This window comes from Gopherus flavomarginatus, chromosome 1 (assembly GCF_025201925.1).
Source record: "Gopherus flavomarginatus isolate rGopFla2 chromosome 1, rGopFla2.mat.asm, whole genome shotgun sequence".
NCBI classification, from domain to species: domain Eukaryota; kingdom Metazoa; phylum Chordata; order Testudines; family Testudinidae; genus Gopherus; species Gopherus flavomarginatus.
The window spans coordinates 228537496-228559019 of NC_066617.1; the positions used below are offsets into that span (position 1 = coordinate 228537496).

The 21524-nt window shown below is 47.3% G+C and overlaps 1 protein-coding gene across 3 annotated transcripts in view; it reads left to right on the top strand.

Annotated features, from left to right (window-relative positions):
* The window catches only part of MAP3K15 (mitogen-activated protein kinase kinase kinase 15), a 183336-nt gene that overhangs the window by 151643 nt on the left and 10169 nt on the right, over nt 1-21524 (top strand). For all 3 annotated transcript variants that reach the window (XM_050936487.1, XM_050936486.1, XM_050936485.1), the window contains 6 exons: nt 329-512; nt 9408-9582; nt 10334-10508; nt 13841-14026; nt 16013-16118; nt 20710-20914. In XM_050936487.1, coding sequence (XP_050792444.1) covers nt 329-512; nt 9408-9582; nt 10334-10508; nt 13841-14026; nt 16013-16118; nt 20710-20914 — 1031 coding nt within the window. The remainder of the gene's footprint in view (nt 1-328; nt 513-9407; nt 9583-10333; nt 10509-13840; nt 14027-16012; nt 16119-20709; nt 20915-21524) is intronic.

The window sequence follows — 21524 nt, forward strand, 5'->3', positions numbered from 1 at the left end:
TGGAGCACTTGTGGTGGGTATAGTCAGACCCAGGGGTTGCACGAGGCTTAGATAGTTGGATATGTCCATTTCTTGACATAACCAGTTAAGATACATATCTGAGGGTTAAACATTTGCAGTAGAAATACAGCCAGATCCCATACTGGCGTAAGTGGAGCCCCATTGATGTTCCACTGACTTCAATGGACTTCTGCATTGCAGCTGTCAAACCCTTCACTTGCCGTCAATGGAGCTATGCCAGTTTACACCAAGCGAGGAGCTAGCTAGTGGCCCTTTTGCAGCTATTTGTTTGAGGCCAAATAATTTTCTGTCCATATTTTACTTACAGGTTGGGATGTTTAAAATTCATCCTGAAATCCCAGAATCACTATCTGCTGACGCAAAGGCCTTTATTTTGCTCTGCTTTGAACCTGATCCGAATAAGCGTGTCACAGCATCTGATTTACTCAAAGACCTCTTCTTAAAACAGGTGAACAAGGGCAAGAAAAACAGAATTGCATTCAAGCCTTTAGGTAAGGAATTATCAGCCAACTACAAGTCAACATCATTAAGTGTTACATAAAAAGATTTTAATCATTAGCCAATTCCTCTCTGTTATTCAGGATGTTGAACATACCAAGAAATCAACTACAGTTAAATCGTAGAAAGTACCTTGTAGTTTATACCTTGTTTTGGCTTGTTAAAATCTCCCCACTGGCCAAATGTGTAACCATTTATAATAAAATAAAAGTTCATTTGGCCAAGATTTTCACAAGTTACTTAAATTTTTGGGTGCCCACTAAGAGTCACCTCAAAGAGGTATGATTTTCAGAAAATTGGTGCTCAGCACTTTCTGAAAATCAGGTCCCTTTTAAGGTGTGTCAGGTTGGGAACCCAAATTTTAAGATACGCAAAAGCACTAATCAGTTTTGAAAATCTTGGCCAAGCATCTTGATGTTTTGTGTTCAATTTATACATATTGGACAGGATTTTCAAACATTGGTGCTGTCACTGTGCCTCAGTGGTTCACAGAATACCAGATTCAGGAAAAACTGCTGAGAAATAGGGGCAGACTCACCTCACACTGGTGGTTATTCTATCATTAGATATACCAAACCAATAACAAAAGTAAACTTTTTGTTATCCAGTGTGGTGGGACAGAAGTCAAAAATGGAGTCTCCATAGGCATTCCAGCTCTTATTTCACCACCCAGACACTAGACTTAATGATGAGTTGTTATTGAAAGCCAATTTCATGAAACAAATAGGTCTTTTGACCTCAAGAGATCAGCCACACAGCCAGGTCAATATATAGCTTTATATATTTACTCAATAATCATGCTTCTGCCAATCCTTTTAGTAACTAAAATCGAAAAGTTTGTTAATAAGAAAAGAAGATGGCGACTTAAAATGGTTAATATATATAGTCATTGCAAAGTTCTTATACCAGGTTTGTAGCAGTGATGTTATAGACTGCTAGCTTATAAAGTTTCTCTGGTAACTTACAAAAGAACGGAAGGTCCTCAGTCCATACTCAATATGCTCCTTTTAGTTGTAAATGCATAGTTGGAAGAATTAGAGCAGGAAAAAGGCAACATGGAAATATTTCAGGGGTCTTTTATATCCTCTGCTATCTGCTTAGAATTTTACTATTCCGAACAATCTCACAGCACAGTTTGTGGAAAATTACTGGCACAAGATGGAGTCCAGGGTCACATGAGTACGTTACATGTCCTTACATGGCTTGATGACTCCAAGGGGTAGCCATTGGCCCCTTGGAGATGGCGATGTCAGCAGGATGAGCCATCTGGGCAGAATGAGTTTCTTCTATGGCCCACTGTGAGAGTGAAGTGTCCTTAATGGGCAGCCAAGCTTGAAAAGTCCCTTCACAATGTGTTGGATAGACTGATGTAAACTTATTACCCCAGAAACAAACACAGTGGTGATACCAGTACATACCCAATATTCATGACTTCAGATACAAAAATGATGCATGTTTTAGAGTAGTAGCCATGTTAGTCTGTATCAGCAAAAAAAACAAGGAGTACTTGTGGCACCTTAGAGACTAAAAAATTTTATTTAAATAAATTTAAATTAAATTTAAATATGCTTAAAAATCTGTTAGTCTCTAAGGTGCCACACATACTCCTAAAAATGATACATGCATATAAACAGGATAATCATCTTTAGCAAATCATAACTTTTCCATTGATACCTTACATGATATATTTTGTACAAGTTTTATTGCAATTGTCTAACAGTGGCAATGTTCATGATAAACATGGTCATACTCCAATCATACAGCATCACAAGTGCCTAATGTGGAGTATCAATATTTTGGCACCTAGTGGCCTAATTTTCCAGTTCTTCTTCGAGTGATTGCTCATATCCATTCCAGTTAGGTGTGCGCGCCGCGCGTGCACATTCGTCGGAAAACTTTTACCCTAGCAACTCGGTGGGCCGGCAGGTCGCCCCCTAGAGTGGCGCCATCATGGCGCTTGATATATATCCCTGCCGGCCCACCCGCTCCTCAGTTCCTTCTTACCGCCCGTGTCGGTCGTTGGAACAGTGGAGCGCGGCTTAGCTGACCTCCACTTCCCTAGCTACTCGTAGTTCTCGTATATAGTTATACAGTTATAATTCTTTTATATATATATTTGTATAGTTATACGTTTTTTCTCTGCTAACATAGTTAGATTGATAATTGTTAGCGGGGTTCAGGAAGTAGCCCCTTCCATGAACCCGGTGCCGGAGCCCATGCACGGCTCACCGGGTTTTAAAATGGGCTCGGCCTGCCAGAAGCCGATGCCGAAGGGAGATCCACACGACTCCTGTTTGAAGTGCCTCAGGGAATCACTTGACAGCTAAGTACCCCATTTGCAAGGCTTTTAAGCCGAGAACAAAAAGGAGCGTGACTTTCACTTACCCCTCCACCTTGGGCGCCGAGCGATGATCAAGCGGCTGGCAGAAGCGCCTCCTCGGCACCGGACTCCGCCGGTACTGCCAAGGCCTTTCGGCACCGGCCGTCGCCGGCACCGAAGTCGACTCGGCACCGCTCCCTTCCTCAGAGGTTGAGAGAGCCTACAATTCCTGCTGGTGCCTGACGGCTCCCCGGCACGCACCGTGGTAGAGCCCCCTGCTCCTGCTGCTTCCGTGCCACCAGCACCGCAGCCAGAGAGCTCGTCTATGTCGGATCGCCCGGCACCGACACCTGCTGAGGCACCAACGACGTCGGCACCGTCGATCCCGGTCGCACAAGGGCCGTAGAATCCGGTGCCTGGCAGCTCCCCGGCACGCGCCGTGGTTGAGCTACTGCTCCTGCTGCTTCCGTGCCATCGGCACCGCAGCCAGAGAGCTCGTCTAAGTCGGATCGCCTGGCACCAACACCTGCTGCGGCACCGACGACGTCGGCACCGTCGATCCCGGTCCCACAAGGGCCGTAGAATCCGGTGCCTGACGGCTCCCCGGCACGCGCCGTGGTTGAGCTTCTGCTCCTGCTGCTTCCGTGCCAACGGCACCGCAGCCAGAGAGCTCGTCTAGTCGGATCGCCTGGCACCAGCACCTGCTGCGGCACCGACGACGTCGGCACCGTCGATCCCGGTCCCACAAGGGCCGTAGAATCCGGTGCCTGACGGCTCCCCGGCACGCGCCGTGGTTGAGCTGCTCCTGCTGCTTCCGTGCCAACGGCACCGCAGCCAGAGAGCTCGTCTCAGTCGGATCGCCCCGCACCGACACTTGCTGCGACACCGACGACGTCGGCACCGTCGATCCCGGTCCCATAAGGGCCGTAGAATCCGGTGCCTGACGGCTCCCTGGCACGCGCCGTGGTTGAGCTACTGCTCCTGCTGCTTCCGTGCCAACGGCGCCGCAGCCAGCTCGTCTAAGTCGGATTGCCCGGCACCGACACCTCTGAGGCACCGACAACGTCGGCACCGTCGATTCCAGTCCCACAAGGGCCGTGGAATCCGGTGCCTGACGGCTCCCCGGCACGCGCCGTGGTTGAGCTTATTGCTCCTGCTGCTTCCGTGCCGACGGCACCGCAGCCAGACAGCTCATCTAACTTGGATCGCCCGGCACCGACGCCCACCGAAGCTCTGACGACCTCGGTACCGTCGACCCCGGTCCCATGAGGGCCGTCGAATCCGGTGCCTGACAGCTCCCCAGTATGCACTGTGGTTGAGCCTGCTGTTCCCTCCATGCTGGAGGCATTACCAACGGCGAGGGATCTCATTGCCATGACAGAGTCGATGCTGCCTGACCCCGGCACCGCCGGTGCGGGTAATACAGTCTCTTCATGTGACCATCCTCTGTCAGCACAGCAGAACGGCACCGTTCATGATCACGGTCCCGCAGACACTCCAGATCCTGTCGGCACGCCCGACACCACTTGCAGTCCCGGTGCTGTTTTCCTCATCGGTACTAGTCGCACTCGCTGCACCGGTCGGTATCCCATTCGCCGACCCGCTGTCGGCACCGTTCCGACTCCCGGCACCGCGACAGGTACCTTGACTCCTGTAGCCTCTCCCCGAGCCTCGAGATCTCGGTCGACCTCCAGGCACCATTCTGGTTGCGGGTCTGGATCTCGTTCCAGGTACCAGTACACATCCCGGTGCCGGTTCCCGGTGCCGAGTTGGGCAAGGTCCGATAGAGTCAGAGACTCTGCCTGTGCCTTCTTTTAGTACCTCCATGGCCATCCGGACACGCATGCGTGTCATCCCACATGCGCAGATCTTATGCTCAGGACCACGATTCTGATATGATGGCCAGCGGGCGCCAGCCCCGAAACCGGCCAAGAGTTCGCTGCCGTCTTGGAGGACGGGGGAAAGAAAAAGGTACCCAGAGCATCCCTCCAGGCCTCGTTGGATGCAGCAGACTCTGCAGCCAGGACTCTGGCCTTTGGTGTCGCCATGAGGTGCATCTCATGGCTCCAGGTTTTAAACCTCCGGCCGGAGCTGCAGTATGCCATTCAGGATTTACCCTTTGTGGTAAAGGCCTTTCGCGGCAAAGACAGCCCCAGGCTGCCAAGCCTAATGGACAATAGGGTCCTAATGCGCTCTCTCAGCATGCATATGCCAGCGACCAAACGCAGGCCTTTCTGCCCCCACCCGCCATACTCTGTGCCTAGCCAGAGACAGGACTTTGGCAAACAGCGAGGCCAAGGCGGTCGCAGACGAACGTCAGGACCCCTAAAGAGCCCAGGTCAAGGTCCCTTGCAATTACCACTGGGACCAAAGACGAACCTTCCAAGGTGCGCCTGAGGGCGGTGTACCAGTCACAGACCGGGATCCCAATCCCGCTTTCTCCTGGCGTGGCCCTAGTTAATTTCAGATCGCTGGATCCTGCGCACGGTGGAGCATAGATACCACCTCTAATTTGTTCCAGCCCTGTCCCCGTTCAGGGACCCCTCTCACGAGCAATTCCTCGTACAAGAGGTGCAGACGCCGATGGACGAAAGGGGCAAGGGGTTTTACTCCCGTTATGCCCTAGTTCCCCACTCGAATGCAGGTCTCAGACCTTCCTAGTCCTGCACGGACTCAACCGGTTTAGGATAAGGTTGAAGTTCTGCACGGTATCCCTGGGAACCATTATTCCATCCTTGCCTCCTGGGGGCTACTATGCCGCCCTGGATATGAAGGACGCGTACTTTCGCTACGCCATCTTCCCTCCGCACAGGAGATACCTCCGCTTTCTAGCTGACTGTCAGTACTTCTGGTTTACGGCCATAGTCGCCGCCTACCTTCGCTGATGTCGGATATGCGTTTTTCCGTATCTGGATGATTAGCTTATCCGAGGAGACTCTGAGACACAAACCACTCAGCGCGTGGGCATCGTCACGGTCTTATTCACAGGTCGAGGCCTGATGATTACTATAGAGCAATCCACTCTGGTTCCCACGCAGAGGTTGGACTTCCTAGGAGCTATCTTGGTCTCCTACCTAGCCGGAGCCTACTTATCACAACTGCGGTTTTAGCGATGGCAACAATCATCTGAGGTCTGCAGGCTTTCCCAACGACCTCGGCTCGTACTTGTCTCAGTCTCCTGGGTCCATGGTTGCCCGCAAGTTGGTAACCAAACATGCCAAGCTCCGCCTCCGTCCTCTCCAAGTCCGACTCACCTCGGCGTACCACCCGGACAGGGAGCCAATGGTCATGGTAGTCACCGTTCCCTCGAGCACCTTAGGCTCCCTAGAGTGGTGGCTAACTCCCTCCCTGGTGTGGGCAGGGAGGCGGTTTCCTCCGCCCCAGCCCTCACTGCCCCTGACGACGGACGCGTCATCTCTCTGCTCAAGTGCTCACGGTCACCTCCGAGCTTAAGGCCTTTGGTCTTCTCGGGAGCGGGCATTCCACGTCAATGCCCCAAAAATGAGAGTAGTCCGCCTGGAGTACCAGGGGTTCCAGCGGCAGCTGCGAGGCCGTTGTATCTAGGTGTTTACAGCCAACACAGCGGCCATGTGCTTCATAAGTATCCAGGGAGGGACATGGTCCTCCCCCCCCCCTCTTTTTGTCAGGAGGCCATCCATTTCCGGGACTTTTGCATGGCCTACTTGATGGAGCTGGTGACGTCCTTTCTCCCAGGCGTTCGGAACGTCTTGGCGCTTTGACTCAGCAGGTCTTTCCTGTCTTACGAGTGATCACTCTGCCCCATGTGAGGCGTTCTGCTGTCCAGAACCGGAGATGTTTCCTCACATAGACCTGTTCACTCACCGAGAGAGCAGAAAATGCCAGATGTTCTGCTCCTTCCAAGGTCTCTCCTCAGGATCGGTCTTGGACGCATTCCTGATGCCGTGGAAAGGCCAACTCCATTATGCCTTCCCACTGTTCCCACTGGTTCATTAGGTCCTGCTCAAACTCCGCAGGGGCAGAGCGTGCATCATCATGATCACTCCAGAGTGGTCCAGGCAGCACTGATATACCACGTTGCTCGGCCTGTCAATAACAGACCCAATTACCCTGCCACCCCACCCAGACCTCATCACTCAGGGCAACAACAGGCTTCGTCACTCGGACCTGCAGCCTCTTCGCCTCACGGTGTGGCCGCTGCGTAACTGAGCTGGGGTGACAGGAAGCCTTCCACCTGGTCAACGTACCGGGCCAGGTGGAAGCGTTTCTTCTACAGCTGCAATACGCTCGATCTTGCTCCTGCTGAGGTCTCGACCCCCTCTATTTGGCCTACCTCTGGCCTTCAGCGGCAGGTCCTGGCGGTATCATCGCTGAGGATACACTCAGCGACCATCTCTACCTTCCAGCCAGGCTAAGGTGGACGTTCCGTGTTCTTACACTCTATGGGTTCGAGATCCCTCAAGGCCTTGGAGAGCTTGCACCCTCGGGTGCGCCGCCAGCCCCAACCTTGGACCTCAACCTAGTTTTAATCAGACTTATGTCTCCCCCAGTCGAGCCGTTCACGACTGGCCCTCTGATATACCCGTCTTGGACGACAAACTTTCCTCGTAGCTGTTACATCGGCCAGACGGGTCTCCGAGCTCAGAGCTCTTACGAGAGTTCCGCCGTACACTAGGTTTCACAAAGACAAGGTGCAGTTATGACCGCACCCGGCTTTCCTCCCTAAGGTGGTTTCGGCCTTTCATGTTACTCACAGCTCAACGCAATGGGCACAACCATTGCACTCCTTGGACATCTGTGGAGTGCTCGCATTTATATTGCGCTGCCAGAACCATTTCGTAAGGTGCCCCAGCTCTGTCACGGTAGCGGGCCAAAGGGAGGGCTTGCTTGTTTCCTCTCAGAGGATCACATCTCGGGTGATGGCAGACTTCCGAACTTGTTATGATTTGGCTCATATTTTCCCCAAGCCACATCACCGTGCATTCTACCAGGGCTCAGGCTTCATCTGCCGCCTTGCTGGCTCGTGTTCCTACCCACGAGATCTGTCGCGCAGCTCCATTGGTCCTCGGTCCATACCTTTGCTTCGCAGTATGCCCTGGTTCAACAGTCAAGAGATGCTGTAGCCTTTGGCTCAGCAGTTTTCATTCTGCCACATTTCACTCCGACCCCACCGCCTACGTAAGGCTTGGGATTCACCTAACTGGAATGGATATGAGCAATCACTCGAAGAAGAAAAGACGGTTACTTACCTTTGTAACTGTTGTTCTTCGAGATGTGTTGCTCATATCCATTCCACACCCGCCCTCCTTCCCCACTGTCGGAGTAGCCGGCAAGAAGGAACTGAGGAGCGGGTGGGCCGGCAGGGATATATATCAAGCGCCATGATGGCGCCACTCTAGGGGGCGACCTGCCGGCCCACCGAGTTGCTAGGGTAAAAGTTTTCCGACGAATGTGCACGCGCGGCGCGCACACCTAACTGGAATGGATATGAGCAACACATCTCGAAGAACAACAGTTACAAAGGTAAGTAACCGTCTTTTACTGATGTTTCTACTGAAAATCTGGCCACTTTGTTAGCAGGATAAATAGTGAGCCTGAACTTCGACCTACTGAACAACCCCATTCATATCTGAGAAAACTACCCATACAAATATCACAAAATGCAAACTGGAAAAGTTCTTTTCTTCCTCAGCTCACCTGTTCTCATCCTCCTACCAGCCCCACCCCGGGAAAGGTCTGCCAGTGCCTTCTTCCCACATTAGGAACTGCTCCAGGCCAAGCAACCTTGCTTCCTTTCTTTTCGCTGCAAGTGGCGGTTCCTTGGCTGACCAATATTGGGTGGCGCCAGCTCTCCCTCATATGATCACAGGCAACTTCCTGATGTGGCAAGTGGAGGTGGACCTACCTAGTAAATGCAGGACTGAAAAGAGCCACAAGTTGACATGTTTTTATTTTGGTGGCAATTTAAACTCCTGTTTTGAAGAGTAACTGCGTCCTAATGACTATGCCAGAATTTTACACCCAACCTTCCCTTCCAAAATATCAACAGTTTGCGATGGTGGAGACAAACACTCAGAAATTTGCCTCCCAGTCTAAATATGTACCCACAGCCTGCAGCACCCCTCCTGCATCGTACTCTAGTAAATAGGCCTGTAGGGAAGTAGTGGGCACCCAACTACTCATTTATTTTGTTCTCGCTTCTGGATGAAATGGGAGGGATTGTAGGAAGCTTCTTGGCTTGTCCTGAAGGAAATAACTGAAGGCAGGGGATGCAAGAGAGGCAGATAGCTAGGAGGCCAATGAGAGATCAAATCTTGGTCCCATAGTCGTGTCTGTGGAGGGGTAATTGGATGCACCTGGTGTTAGTATGTCATAGGAGGAAAATATTGATTAGCTAAAAATGCCAATTCTTTATATTCACAATGACCAAACCTGCAGAATTACCTCTAAGTACCTTGCCAAATGAGGGCTTTATAGCGTTCAGTGGGTTGGAGTTCTGTGGTTTTAAAAGTACTGCCCTCTCTCACAGTTGTGTGATGTGCCCTATTTAATAATGGGTGTGGTTTGCTTGTTTGCTGTCCCTTGCTAGATTATAATCGTAGTACGTCCCTCCCACTGCCAGTCCATGGGGAACAGGCTGGCAGTAGCAGCAGTGAACATGGCTCTGTCTCACCAGATTCAGATGTACAGCATGATATGTTCTTTGAAAAGACAAAGCGATCTGTTTCAGAGAACCCAGCGAAGCATCCCATTTCCCACTTAAGGTAAAGCTGTCTAATTGCTTCTGGTTTGGCCTCCACAAAGCTTAGGCAGGTTAGAGTCACATCACATTTTATCCAAGGCAATTTGTGCATGTAATGAATAGATAACCAGATGTGTTCAAAAATTAAATCTGTTGCTTAATCAAAATGTCAATTGATTTAAATATTGATTATATTTAACTGATTCATGGAGATTTCTCCCAAACGTCTCCAAGTATTATGCTGGTTTATAACAGCAGATAAAACCTGGGGCATAAGGGGGCTCCATAGCCCATTGGAGTCAGTGGCAATCTTTCTGTTGATTTCAGCAGGATTTGGTTCAGGCCCTTGAACAATAATTGCAAGAAGCCTGGGAAGAGAATAGTTTCCTGATCAGAGGAGAACGTGAAACATGACATCTTTAGATACGTTTGTTGCAACGTGTGCTCAGAATGAAATTCATTGTTATTCTCATTCTGCTTTATTTTCACTTCTTGTTATTGATTGACTTGGTGCACAAACAGGGCCAGACTAAGCTGAAGTAAACTGGTGTAGTTCCATTGACTTCAGGGGAGCTAGATGAATTATACCAGCTGAGGATCTGAACTGTCTTTAACAATGATTCTGAAATGGAAGTTGCAGTGACAATGAAATAAGATGAGATTAATACTAATTATTATTTATATATGTAAATATCCCTACCCACTCCCGACTGTTGTTTGTTATTTCTGGTGCTTAATTATGTCTTGTACATCTTCTCTTGTCTCTGATCCAGTATTCCTGATGAGAATTCTGCCTTAGAGGATCGGAGTGCTTCTCCTTCCCTTGAGGATAGAGATTCTGGTCTCTTTCTGCTAATGAAGGACAGTGAACGCCGGGCAATTCTCTATAAAATTCTTAAAGAAGAAGAAAATAAAGTTGCTTCAAACTTACAGGAGTGTCTCTCACAGGTAATATTTTAATGCTTCTTTTCGTGTTTAAAAAGGAAAATTAAAAATCCAGTAGTATGTAGCATTCCTCTTTCTATGACAGATGAGAAAGGGTACTTGTAGATTTTACCATTCACAGCAACTCAGTCGCATCTGATTTTTTTAACTTTTTGTTCCTTTATTGTCTTCCTACTGGAAGAAGTTTCTATAATGGAATGCTAAGCTGTATTACAGCACGTGTCACATACCTTACTTCAGTATGTAACAGCTATAGGTCACAGTACATTTAAGGATCTTCTAGAGTGCACCTCTCTTTACTCTCTCTATAATGGAAACTTGGTAGCCAGTCCATATCTGGTGCAGGACCCTGACTTGCTAGTAGCAGTCTGAAACCTATTATGTACAAGGAGTACATGATATGGTGTCAGCAGTGATTTCCATGACAATTACTTTATCCATTTAAACATAAGAGGAACTTAGGCAGGCAGAATTTAATTATCCAAACTGGAAACTGGCCAGGAAACTGGGGATTATGACCTTACTTGTATGAAAAGCGCAAAGGACAGTATACATTGTACTGGGGTGTTAGTTTAGTGTTCAACTAAAGGGAAGAGCACCACCTTCTGAATCATCAACATATAAACCCCAGCTAACCCAGTGTATAGGGAGGTACTTGAACAACCGAAAGTAAAAATGTCTTTCTCTCGGGTCAAAACCTTCCTGAATAGCCAGGCTGTGTGAGCTGGTGATCTCTGCAGGTGTAGGAGGAAGAGTCCATTCCTTGAGCCACACTGAGTATATCTACACTGGGAATACAAACCCGCAGCTGGCCTGTGCCAGCTGCTTTGGGAAAAAGGGCTTGGTCTGAGGGAGATCCCAGAGCTCGGGCTGCAGCCTGAGACCAAACATCTGCACTGCAATTAAACAGCCCCTTAGCCCAAACTTGAGCCAGCTGGCAAGGGCCAGCTGCAGGTTTTTAATTGCAGTGTAGACATACCCATTGTGAATGAGAAGTCACTGTTTTGTGCCCCTGCTCAATGAAGAACAATAGCTGTACAGATAGTTCCACCTTCACCTCCCCTTCCCCACATTCTTGGCTTGCAGACAGGGCTGGTTCTAGCAATTTCACCGCCCCAAGCACAGCGGCACGCCGCGGGGGGCACTCTGCTGTTCGCCGTTCCCGCGGCTCCGGTGGACCTCCCCAAGGCTTCCCTGCAGGGGGTTCTGGTGGACCTTCCGCAGGCATGCCTGTGGATGCTCCACCGAAGCCGCGGGACCAGCGGACCCTCCGCAGGCACGCCTGCGGGAGGTCCACTGGAGCAGTCTGCTGCCCTCCCGGCAACCGGCAGAGCGCCCCCCGCGGTGTGCCGCCCCAAGCACACGCTTGGCGCACCATGGCCTGGAGCCGGCCCTGCTTGCAGAGCAAAAAGCCTAGAGCCAGCCCTAAGTGTGCTGAGTCAAGGAGGGTTCCAGGAGAACTGCAACAGTCCGGTTGTGTTTGAGGACTTCCACACCTACAGAGATAGGGGCCGGAATTTCCTTTTAGTGGGGAAATTCTCCAGTAATATGAGAGCTTGTGTGGTTGCAGAAGTCTAAATTGATTAGAGCTGGATAAGAAACCAAACCATTTCTGATTTTAAAAAAATTATAGACATTTTTGGGGCTTTTTTTGGTTGTTTTCAAGTTAAATTTTTCTGAAAATGCTCCGAATATGTTGAAGAGCTCCTAACATAATCAGCAGGTGGGTTCTTTACATACTTATTGTATTCTCTATCAGTGCAATTAATCTGCAAGCAAGAGAACAGAAGTAAAATTGTCATCATCAGATAGATATGAAAATGTATGTTTGTCTCTTGTGCATTTTTGACATCTCTAAACCTCTCCCGCCCAGAAATGATGGTGAATTAATTGGTTTAAAGTTCTCCTTTCTATTGGATCCTGAAAGTGTATGGCATGTTTGAAAACTACCATCTTCATTTCACTGGTCAATGCAGCTCTTCTTATTCATCTACATTTTCTCTGATACAGAATAATCTAAATTCTATTAGAGAAGCACAGAGTGAGTCCAGGTAAAATGCTGAGTGGTGTCATGCCAGTGCATTGCATCCTTTCTAGAAAGGGTGCAGTGCACAGGCCTCCTCTATAGTACTAAACATAGTTGACAGGAGAACAGTGACTTGGTCAGACATGTTGAGCCAAATTCAGCCCTAATGTGAGCAAGTGGAACTCTATTGCACTGTGGCTGAATTTAGCTCATTATCTGTATCCTGCCTTAACAGCCAACTTAATCATGCAGTACAATATTGACTGGTGCAGTTGCAGTGAATTGGTAGAATTACATGAGAAGCCTATTGGAATGGAAACAAGGCAAAAATATATTTTAGGGCTTAAAATAATTAGTGCCAGTGACTGCTTTTGACACAGTGACTTTCATGCTATGAGTTACGCCAAATTCTTTCTGTATTTAACAAACTTACTAGGTCTTTAATTTGTCACAAGAAGTCACGAACTGTAAATTCTACTAGTTACACATCTAGTAATATGTTAAACTGAGAGAACCCATATTGTGACTGGACTTCCATGTGTTTGTCATCCTCTCTATTTACATACAGAGAAGCAAATATAAAGGGCACTGACTAAACAGTTAAGTATCCACACTCTTCATTTCAAGGACAGTCATTGCAGCCCTTGGTTTTGTTTTCACAAAGTACATATTAAGTTACAGTAAATATAATTCGTATGGTTTGACAAGGGCAGAGAATAAATACAAGTTTAGTGGGAACAGGGCCGGCTTTAGGAGGTGCGGGGCCCAATTCAAACAGTTTCGATGGGGCCCCGGCAGGGATGACTAAAAAAAAAAAAAAAAACACGTAAAAAAACATGTGGGGCTTGTACTCACTGGGCGGTGTTCCAAGTCTTTGGCAGCACTTCGGCGGCGGGTCCTTCACTCACTCCAGGTCTTCAGCAGCACTGAAGGACCCACCGCTGAAGTGCCGCCGAAGATCCAGAGCAAGTGAAGGACCCACCGCCGAAGTGCCGCTGAAGACCCGGCGCGCCACCAGGTGAGTAAAAATTAAAACAGCGCCTCTAGCCAGAGAAGGGATTCTCACTGGGCGCGGGGCCCAATTCGGGGGAATTGGTGGAATAGGCCTAAAGCCGGCTCTGAGTAGGTCTTGCAGATGGGTGATTAAATTTCCGTCACTTTTGTGTGGTTGTGTGAAAAACAGCTGCAGCAAATATAAACTGTAACCCTGTAATGTTAGCATTGCTAAATCATTAGGTTCTTAAGTACAGGGGATTTATTGTTTCCTTGTGTGAGTCTTGATATCGTGCACTGAATACCTTTTCTCCAGAATTCTGAAGAACTGCAACTTTCAGTCACTCACATCAAGCAGATAATTGGGATTTTAAGGGACTTCATACGCTCTCCCGAACACAGAGTGATGGCATCCACTATATCCAAGCTGAAAGTGGATTTGGACTTTGACAGCACTTCCATCAATCAGATTCACCTGGTGCTGTTTGGATTTCAAGATGCAGTAAGTCCTCCATTTGTCTAGAAGCAGAGGGGAGTGGCATTCCACTCTGATAAACCAAATCCCTGTACTCCTTTTCCTATTCCCAGGGCCTTCCTGGCTGAACCCCTGCTACTTCCCTCTGCTTTCCCTGCTCCCCATCTCTACTTATTCCCCTCCGCACAGCCATTCACTCCTATAGCTCCTCTTGGCCCTTCTGCGTGATGTGTCAGGAACTGGTGTGATATGTTGGGTAAGTGAAAGAGGTGACTGGGATGTGATGAGCTGGGAGGTGAGAAGGGATATGTGCTCAATGCTATTGAGGGTCAGGGGAAAAGGTCTGTTTGGAGAAGACCTGGTTAGCAGAGAACATAGCTGTATGGACAAGCTAGGGTGAGGGGGAAGCCCAGTGCTTCTGTGCTGAGCCATCAATGCTAAATGGTCTCTCGTGATGCAGCAGTCATTGCTACCTGGCATACTGAGCACTATGCAGAGCTCTGGGTGCATGGAAGTCTCAGTGCAGAAACACCTGGGCTCCCCAAGCACTATTGCTTGGTGCATGAGTGAGCCGAGGCCATTGGTGCTTGTAGGGTTCCCCCCACACTATGTCTTGGCACCCTGTGGGTGATCCCAGGATCCTTGCATACAAGCCTATCCCAGCAGGCCCCTGATACATCACTAGTGACCCCCATTAGGGCCCTATCATCCCAGCTCGCTGTTTGCTGCCCCATCCTCACTTATACAGCAGAACCCTGTTTATCCGATCTAATTGGGACTGGACTGGATAATCAGAAATTCAGATAATCCAGAGAATGGGAACATTCGAGGCTGCAGCGCCATCTGGTGGCCACAGGAGAGACCTGGACCTGTGTGCGTTGGTTATTGGGTTAACTCAGAGAGCTGGATAATGGAAGGTCAGATAAATGGGGCTCTGCTGAACTCCATTATCTCCCTAGAGTCCCATCTCTTTTGTTATCCTGTGCCATGATAATCGTATCAGGCCATGTAGTTCAGGAATGAATTTGGCAACTGTGACAGGGGCTTTTGTAAGGGCTTGATCCAAGATGTCAAATTCTAAGAGCATCACTTTCCCTATGATCTCTCCTGCCCATAGGCCACTCCCATACATCCCACTGCCCCTCACTGTCCGTTTTTGTGGGGTTTTTTCTTTTTTTCTTTTTTACAAAATATCAAAAGGTTTATATTTTTGCTAGTCTGGGGGTGGGGAGACAGCTCAGAGCCAGATCCTTCAGCATCTCCATGTACAGAATTTCTGTTGGCTTCAGTGGGAGCTGGTGCTGCACATGTAGTGACAACAGCAGCATTGTGCTGTTATCAGTGAACAACTTCCTTGGGACTCCAGTAAGGTTGGTTGACTCCTCCAGACAGAGGATCCTTTGATGTATACATTCCATGTAATTATCTTTTTATTTTAATACATGACTGCTTGGCTCCACTATCTCACATGGAAGCCCATTCACCAATTTCGCTGTAAAAAATTCTTCAAATTCTTCTTATGCACTGAGTATATTCCCTTTGTGCCCTAGTTCTTGTCTTATCACATCTCCTGTTAATCCTCTTCTGTGAAGGCTAAATAAGGTTTTGTCAGTATCCCTTCATCTGTGAACCCCTCCATTGCATTTCTCAGTTTAGTTATTCTAAGCTAAATTGAAGAGAGTTCTAGAAACTCATGATATATATGTAGTGTATCCTTAGTCTTGCATAATTTTAATTTTATTTAGTATGGCTACAGTGCTGAGATATCTTAGTGGCTGCTTAGAGGACTGTATTTTATTAGCATATAGGAGATTTGGAAGTTGTTGTTCATGAGCTGGTGAAGTCTAAACTCAGCAGCTAATAATTTTAGTCTCAAGAGGAAAGGGTTGTGCTGACTTATTCTATACAGATTCCCATTAATTTACAGAGCTTTATCTGAATCTTTACAAAACAAAGTTTGTCTGTGGTATCTAGGTCCTTCACTGATGCTTTTGCTTATTTCTGTACTTGTAGGTGAACAAAATATTAAGGAATCATTTAATTAGGCCTCATTGGATGTTTGCAATGGATAACATAATTCGCCGTGCAGTCCAAGCAGCAGTCACTATTCTTATTCCAGGTAAATCAAAACACATCAGTACTAGTTTCTAAATGAAACACTTCCAAAATGCATCATAAATGGTTTCACATTCTTTCCAGCTGATTGATCCATCTCATTTCCGAAGTTTGTGAGTAGGGGGAAATAGGGCCCTGAGTGATTTCTCTTCAGCTGGGGCGGGACGGTGCTGTGGACAGGGGCAACAATTTTTTCAAATAACCAATGAACTAGGCTGCACAGAGTAAAATGGATTTACTCCTTTATATCTGGTAGTTTTATAACTGGGGAAACCTAATTCTAAAGGCTTTTGGAATTAGGCCATAATTTACTCTTAAACTGATGAGGAAGTGCTTAATTGGATGGTCTCTGTGTGTATTCCATTTGAGGTGCACCTGCAGTCCATACCCCTGAGACTGGAAGACTTTTCATTTCAGTGTCCGTTGCTCTGTGCCTGTGGTCTTCTTCTTCTGGTGCCCCAACCAACGGTATAAGGGCCAGTGCAGACCAACTGCCTCTCTAGTTCCATTCTATCACCTGTAGGCTGAGACGGGGTCCTCCATTGTCCACAGCTTTAGCTAGTGTTCTTTGTTTATGTGTAAAAAGTTGTAAATGGTTTGTTCTTATATAAGTTTCCTCCAGAGCTAGTTGGTTTTAGGAGCCATTGTGTGGGGGTACCACTGCACTTCCCACAGCCATGTAGGGGATTCCTAGCATGTCCAAGATGCCAGGCTTCAAGATCTCCATGGTGTTTCCCCGTCCCTTCCTGATCAGCAACAACCACAACACCTGTCTGTATTGCCTCAGGGAATCTCACATCCCCTCCAAGTATAATATCCGTCAGTTCTTCCCTCACTCAACCCACCAATCCTGAGAGTTCTGACTTCAAACATTGCTGATGGATCGCTCAAGGAGGCCACAGTCCAACCATGGCCCATCAGACCTCACGTACACTGAGCAGAGGCATCGAAAAGCAGTCTTAGAGCATGATTGTGTCCACACTGGGAACAGAAGTAAGGACTCTAGCAAACAGGACAGACATGAGAAGGGTAAGAGTAAACACTGTCACAAGATGTATGTGAGAAATCCCCCTCTAAGGAGAGGACTTCTATCCCAATGCATTCTATGTTGAGTGACACTCTGCACCCCAGTACAGGTGTGTCAGGAGGACCTAAGGAGCACAGTACCAGCTCCTTGGCCCTGAGAGGCAAAAGTGCCCCGAGACCATCAACCACTGAAGGAGCAGAACCGTCCTGTGTACCAATGAGTGAAAGGAGTGAATGGACAACTCCTACACAAATGCTGACTTGCATGGAGAAGGATTCATTGGTACTGAGAACCACTGTCTGCTCAAAACTGGCACTGCCAGTGCCACCAAGAGACAGAAGCCCACCAGCATCAGTGATCAGATATGCTATTCTGGAGGATCTTACAGTCTGCAGACCCAGAATCACTGACTCTGTCCTCACACCATTGTTTTGTCACTCATTGGTACCATCTACCAGTGGAAGCATAGTAAGACTATCACTGGTTCTAACAGCCCTGCCCATGGACACAGAGGCCTTGTGCTCCTCCAACAAGCCTGGGATCAGTGGGGAGAGCTTACCAGTCTTATCGAGACAGGAAGTCAGCTCCAGCAGAGGCTCTAAAATCTCATGGGCACCTTCTCACTCCCATAGGACCTGGCTTGGGACCAGTAATACCCTTCTCCTTGGAGACCACCCCATTATCCCTATGAACTCTCTCAATGGCTTTATTGGGGTCCCAGGGATCCCTATATGGGACATACTAAATACAGACAGACAAGAATGCAAGTTGAGGCATGTACCCCTGCATTGGGAAGAATCCCAACCCACTCAGGAAAGCTCTGAGGAAGAGAAACAAGAGAAGCTCAACAAGGCAGAGCAACTAGCCACTGTGAGGATATCATTGTTCTCACTAGATGAGGCAGTCACACCAGCCTCACCACTTGATGACTATAGGCAATTTCAAGATCTCCTAAGGAGAACTGCAGACATGCTTCATATCACCCTGGAAGAAGCATAGGCTATCCCTCATAAATTACTTGGATATCCTTCAAAGTTCAGATCTTAGTAAGGTGGCACAGCCAATCAATGAGGCTATATTAGGACTAGCCAAGATGGTCTGGCATATTCCAGCCATCTGTACTCCCACTCTAAAAAAAACAGAAATATTTTATACCATCTAAAGTGGCAAAATACTTATTCTTGCATCCCACTCTGAACTTCTAGTGGTGCAAGCTGTCACTGAAAGGAACAAGCAATATCAACCTAGATCTACACCCACAATAAGGAGGCCAAATGCCTAGACTTCTTTGGGAGAAAGAACTTCCCTTCCACAAGTTTACAGTTCTGCATAGCAAACTATTAGGCTTTAATGGCAAAGTATGAGTTTATAAATTATAATCCGTTCTCTAAATTTGTCAACAGGCTGCCTCAAGAACACAGACTTGAATTCCATACGATCATAAAAGAAGGTAAATTGCTAGCCAGCTCTACCCTCCAAGCTTTGGTAGATGCAGCAGATACAGCCTCCCACTCAATGGCACCATCTGTAGTCATGAGATGGGCTTTGTGACTCCAATCCTCCAGATTTCCCAAAGAAGCCCAGTCAACCTTGGAAGATCTGCCCTTCAAGGGAAATAACCTATTCATTGAGAAGACAGACTAATCATTATATACCCTTAAGGACTCGAGCGACATTCCCTTCACTGATATTTGGATGGATGATGAACTGAGAGCATGCTTGGAGATTGTACAGTCCATCCTCAGCAATAACAGAAAATGCTAAGCAGCAAAATGGAAGAAATTCTCTTTATGGCATCAATTTCAAGACTCCCTACAATTATGACCGACCTCCTCTCTCTGAAAATATCAGTGTTCTCTAGTGCACTTGGTGCCCATTAGTGCCTTTCACTCTCCAATGGACAAATATTCAGTCTTCACCCACCTGACTATAGTCAGGTTTCTGAAGGGACTTGTCAGATCCTTTCCCCCAGTACTGAAATCTACTCTGACATGAGACCTCAATCTAGTCCAGTCAGCGTTAACAAATTCTCCCTTCGAACCTTTAGCCTCATGTTCCGTCACTCCTCTGTCTGTGAAGGTTGCCTATCTAGTTGGCCACCTCAGCCAGAAGAGTAGGTGAGCTGAGGGCCCTTGCGGTTGACCCACCTTATATGTCCTTCCATAAGGATAAAGTTTCCCTGAGGTTACATTCTAAATTTAATCCAAAAATAATCTCATAATTCCACCTGACTCAGGTCATCTACTTACCTGTCTTCTATCCAGAGCCCCATGCCACCAGAGAGGACAGTGTCCATTGAGCCTTGACTTTTTACCTACAGTGGACAATGTCTTTCAGGAAATCTCCTAAACTATTTGTCTCCTTTGCTTCTCCCCTCATACATTTGGCGATCTCCTCACAGAGACTTCCTAAATGGATTTTAGGCTGCATCACTATGAGTTGATAGAAACCGCTTCCCCACAACGTGAGAGAGCACACCTGACCAGGGCCCAGTGTACATCAGTAACTTCATGTAGAGATGGCCCTCTTCTAGAGATCTGCGGAGCAGCAGCGTGGGGCTCTGTGCAGACCTTTGAGACACTTTGCCCTGGTACAAGCTTCTACAGATGTATCCTTCAGTCTGTGATAGAGCAGGGTTCCTCACACCCTCCTCCTCAGTGGGTACGGCTTGTGAGTCGCCTCAAACGGAATACACATAGGGACCATCATTCAAAGAAGAAAGTCTGCTTGCTTACCTTGTACAGCAACTGGAGTTCTTTGAGATGTGTCCCTGTGTGTATTCCACTGCCCACCTCTGCTTCAGATCCTTCTCCTGAGGTTATTTGCTGTGGAGAAGGAACTGGAGAGGCAGTCAGCCCACATCACCCCTTGTATCTTTGGTTTGGAGCAGAAGGAGAAGGGTGCAGGCATGAACTAATGGACACCGCTAGTGAAAATTTTCCAGTCTTAGGCATATGGATCACATGTGCAGTTCAGAAGGAATACAGATAGGAACAGAACATCTTGAAGAATGCCAATTAGTGCACAAAGTAACCAACCAGACTTTTCTGGAATTCTTCCTCCTCTAAAAGCAAATCTATCCCCCCATTATGTAAACAGAATCCTGAGTCTCTACCGCCTGTCCATGCTATTTATTACTTCTGCTACATCATCAGTGCACCTGTGATTTTATAGACAAGTAAGATTGTGAATGCCATACAAACAGGGATCTATCCATGCATGAATGCACTAATACTGCTATTGCTGTTGTTTGGAAATGGTGCCACGAAGTCTGTGGTTCCATTAATGTTAGAGACTAATGATATCATGTGTTAATATTTGCCAATGTTACATTACTAGCTACTGGTATCTCCCTTATTAAACACTGTAGGAAAGTACATACCATGTTGGAAGCATCAGGATAAAATCTCATCACTACTTTACTCAGCTTTTTTCAGTTAAAGAGGAAATACGCCACCCATAAGATGTCCAGAAAAAGTGTTGCTTTCCCGTGGTTTTCCCACATTAACTGCCCCCCAAAAAGCAAGGGTATGTGGTACTAAATTGACTTCTTCATTGATTTGTGCAGAGCTTCAAGCTCACTTTGAGCCAGCTTCAGAGACTGAAGGAGTGGAAAAAGATGCCAATGAAGTAGATGATTGGCACCCACAAAATGGAAATGAGGAGCCAGTTGTCACATCTGGAGTGAGCACACTCAGTTCTGTGGTGTCACATGAATCACAGCAGCAACATCTTAATCTTCAGCTAGCCAAACTTAAACAAGAGACAAACAGGTAACTTCTCTTGTAGAACTATGTTTTTTTTCATGTGGTCTTCAGAAAACCTTCAAGAATAAACAACACACACAAAAAGGAATGTTTATTCATAGGCATATGTTCATCCAACCACAGTATCCTCTAGTCAAAGTAGAATTTGCAGTTCACCCAGTGGTCTCAGAAAGGTACTCAGCAATATATATAACTTTCATCAAATCTTACAACACAGCTTAGGATCTTCCAATTCACAGAAAATACACTGAAAAAATGTTGGATTCCCACTAAGCATTGACACACTCTTTTTATTTGTAAGGGTCTCAAGTAAGGGTGCCAAACACTGGATATTAAATATAAGCACAGGATTCCCAGTGTGAGCTGAACTTCAGTTTTCTCGCCACTATTGTGGAGTAGTGGCAACTAAAATGAGAAGTTCTCATTCACCAGGTGTCTGAATTTCATGTCAGAAAATTCCAGACAATTACTGGTCTAAGAACTCAGGATGTAATGCCCAGTGCTGGGGACACAATCTGCATTAGACTACTCAGAAGGTTTTATGTATTCCTGTACAGTAGGATTCACATCAGCCCCTTCGCCCCAGTAATGAAAAATCTGGAGTTCTTGTCAATAG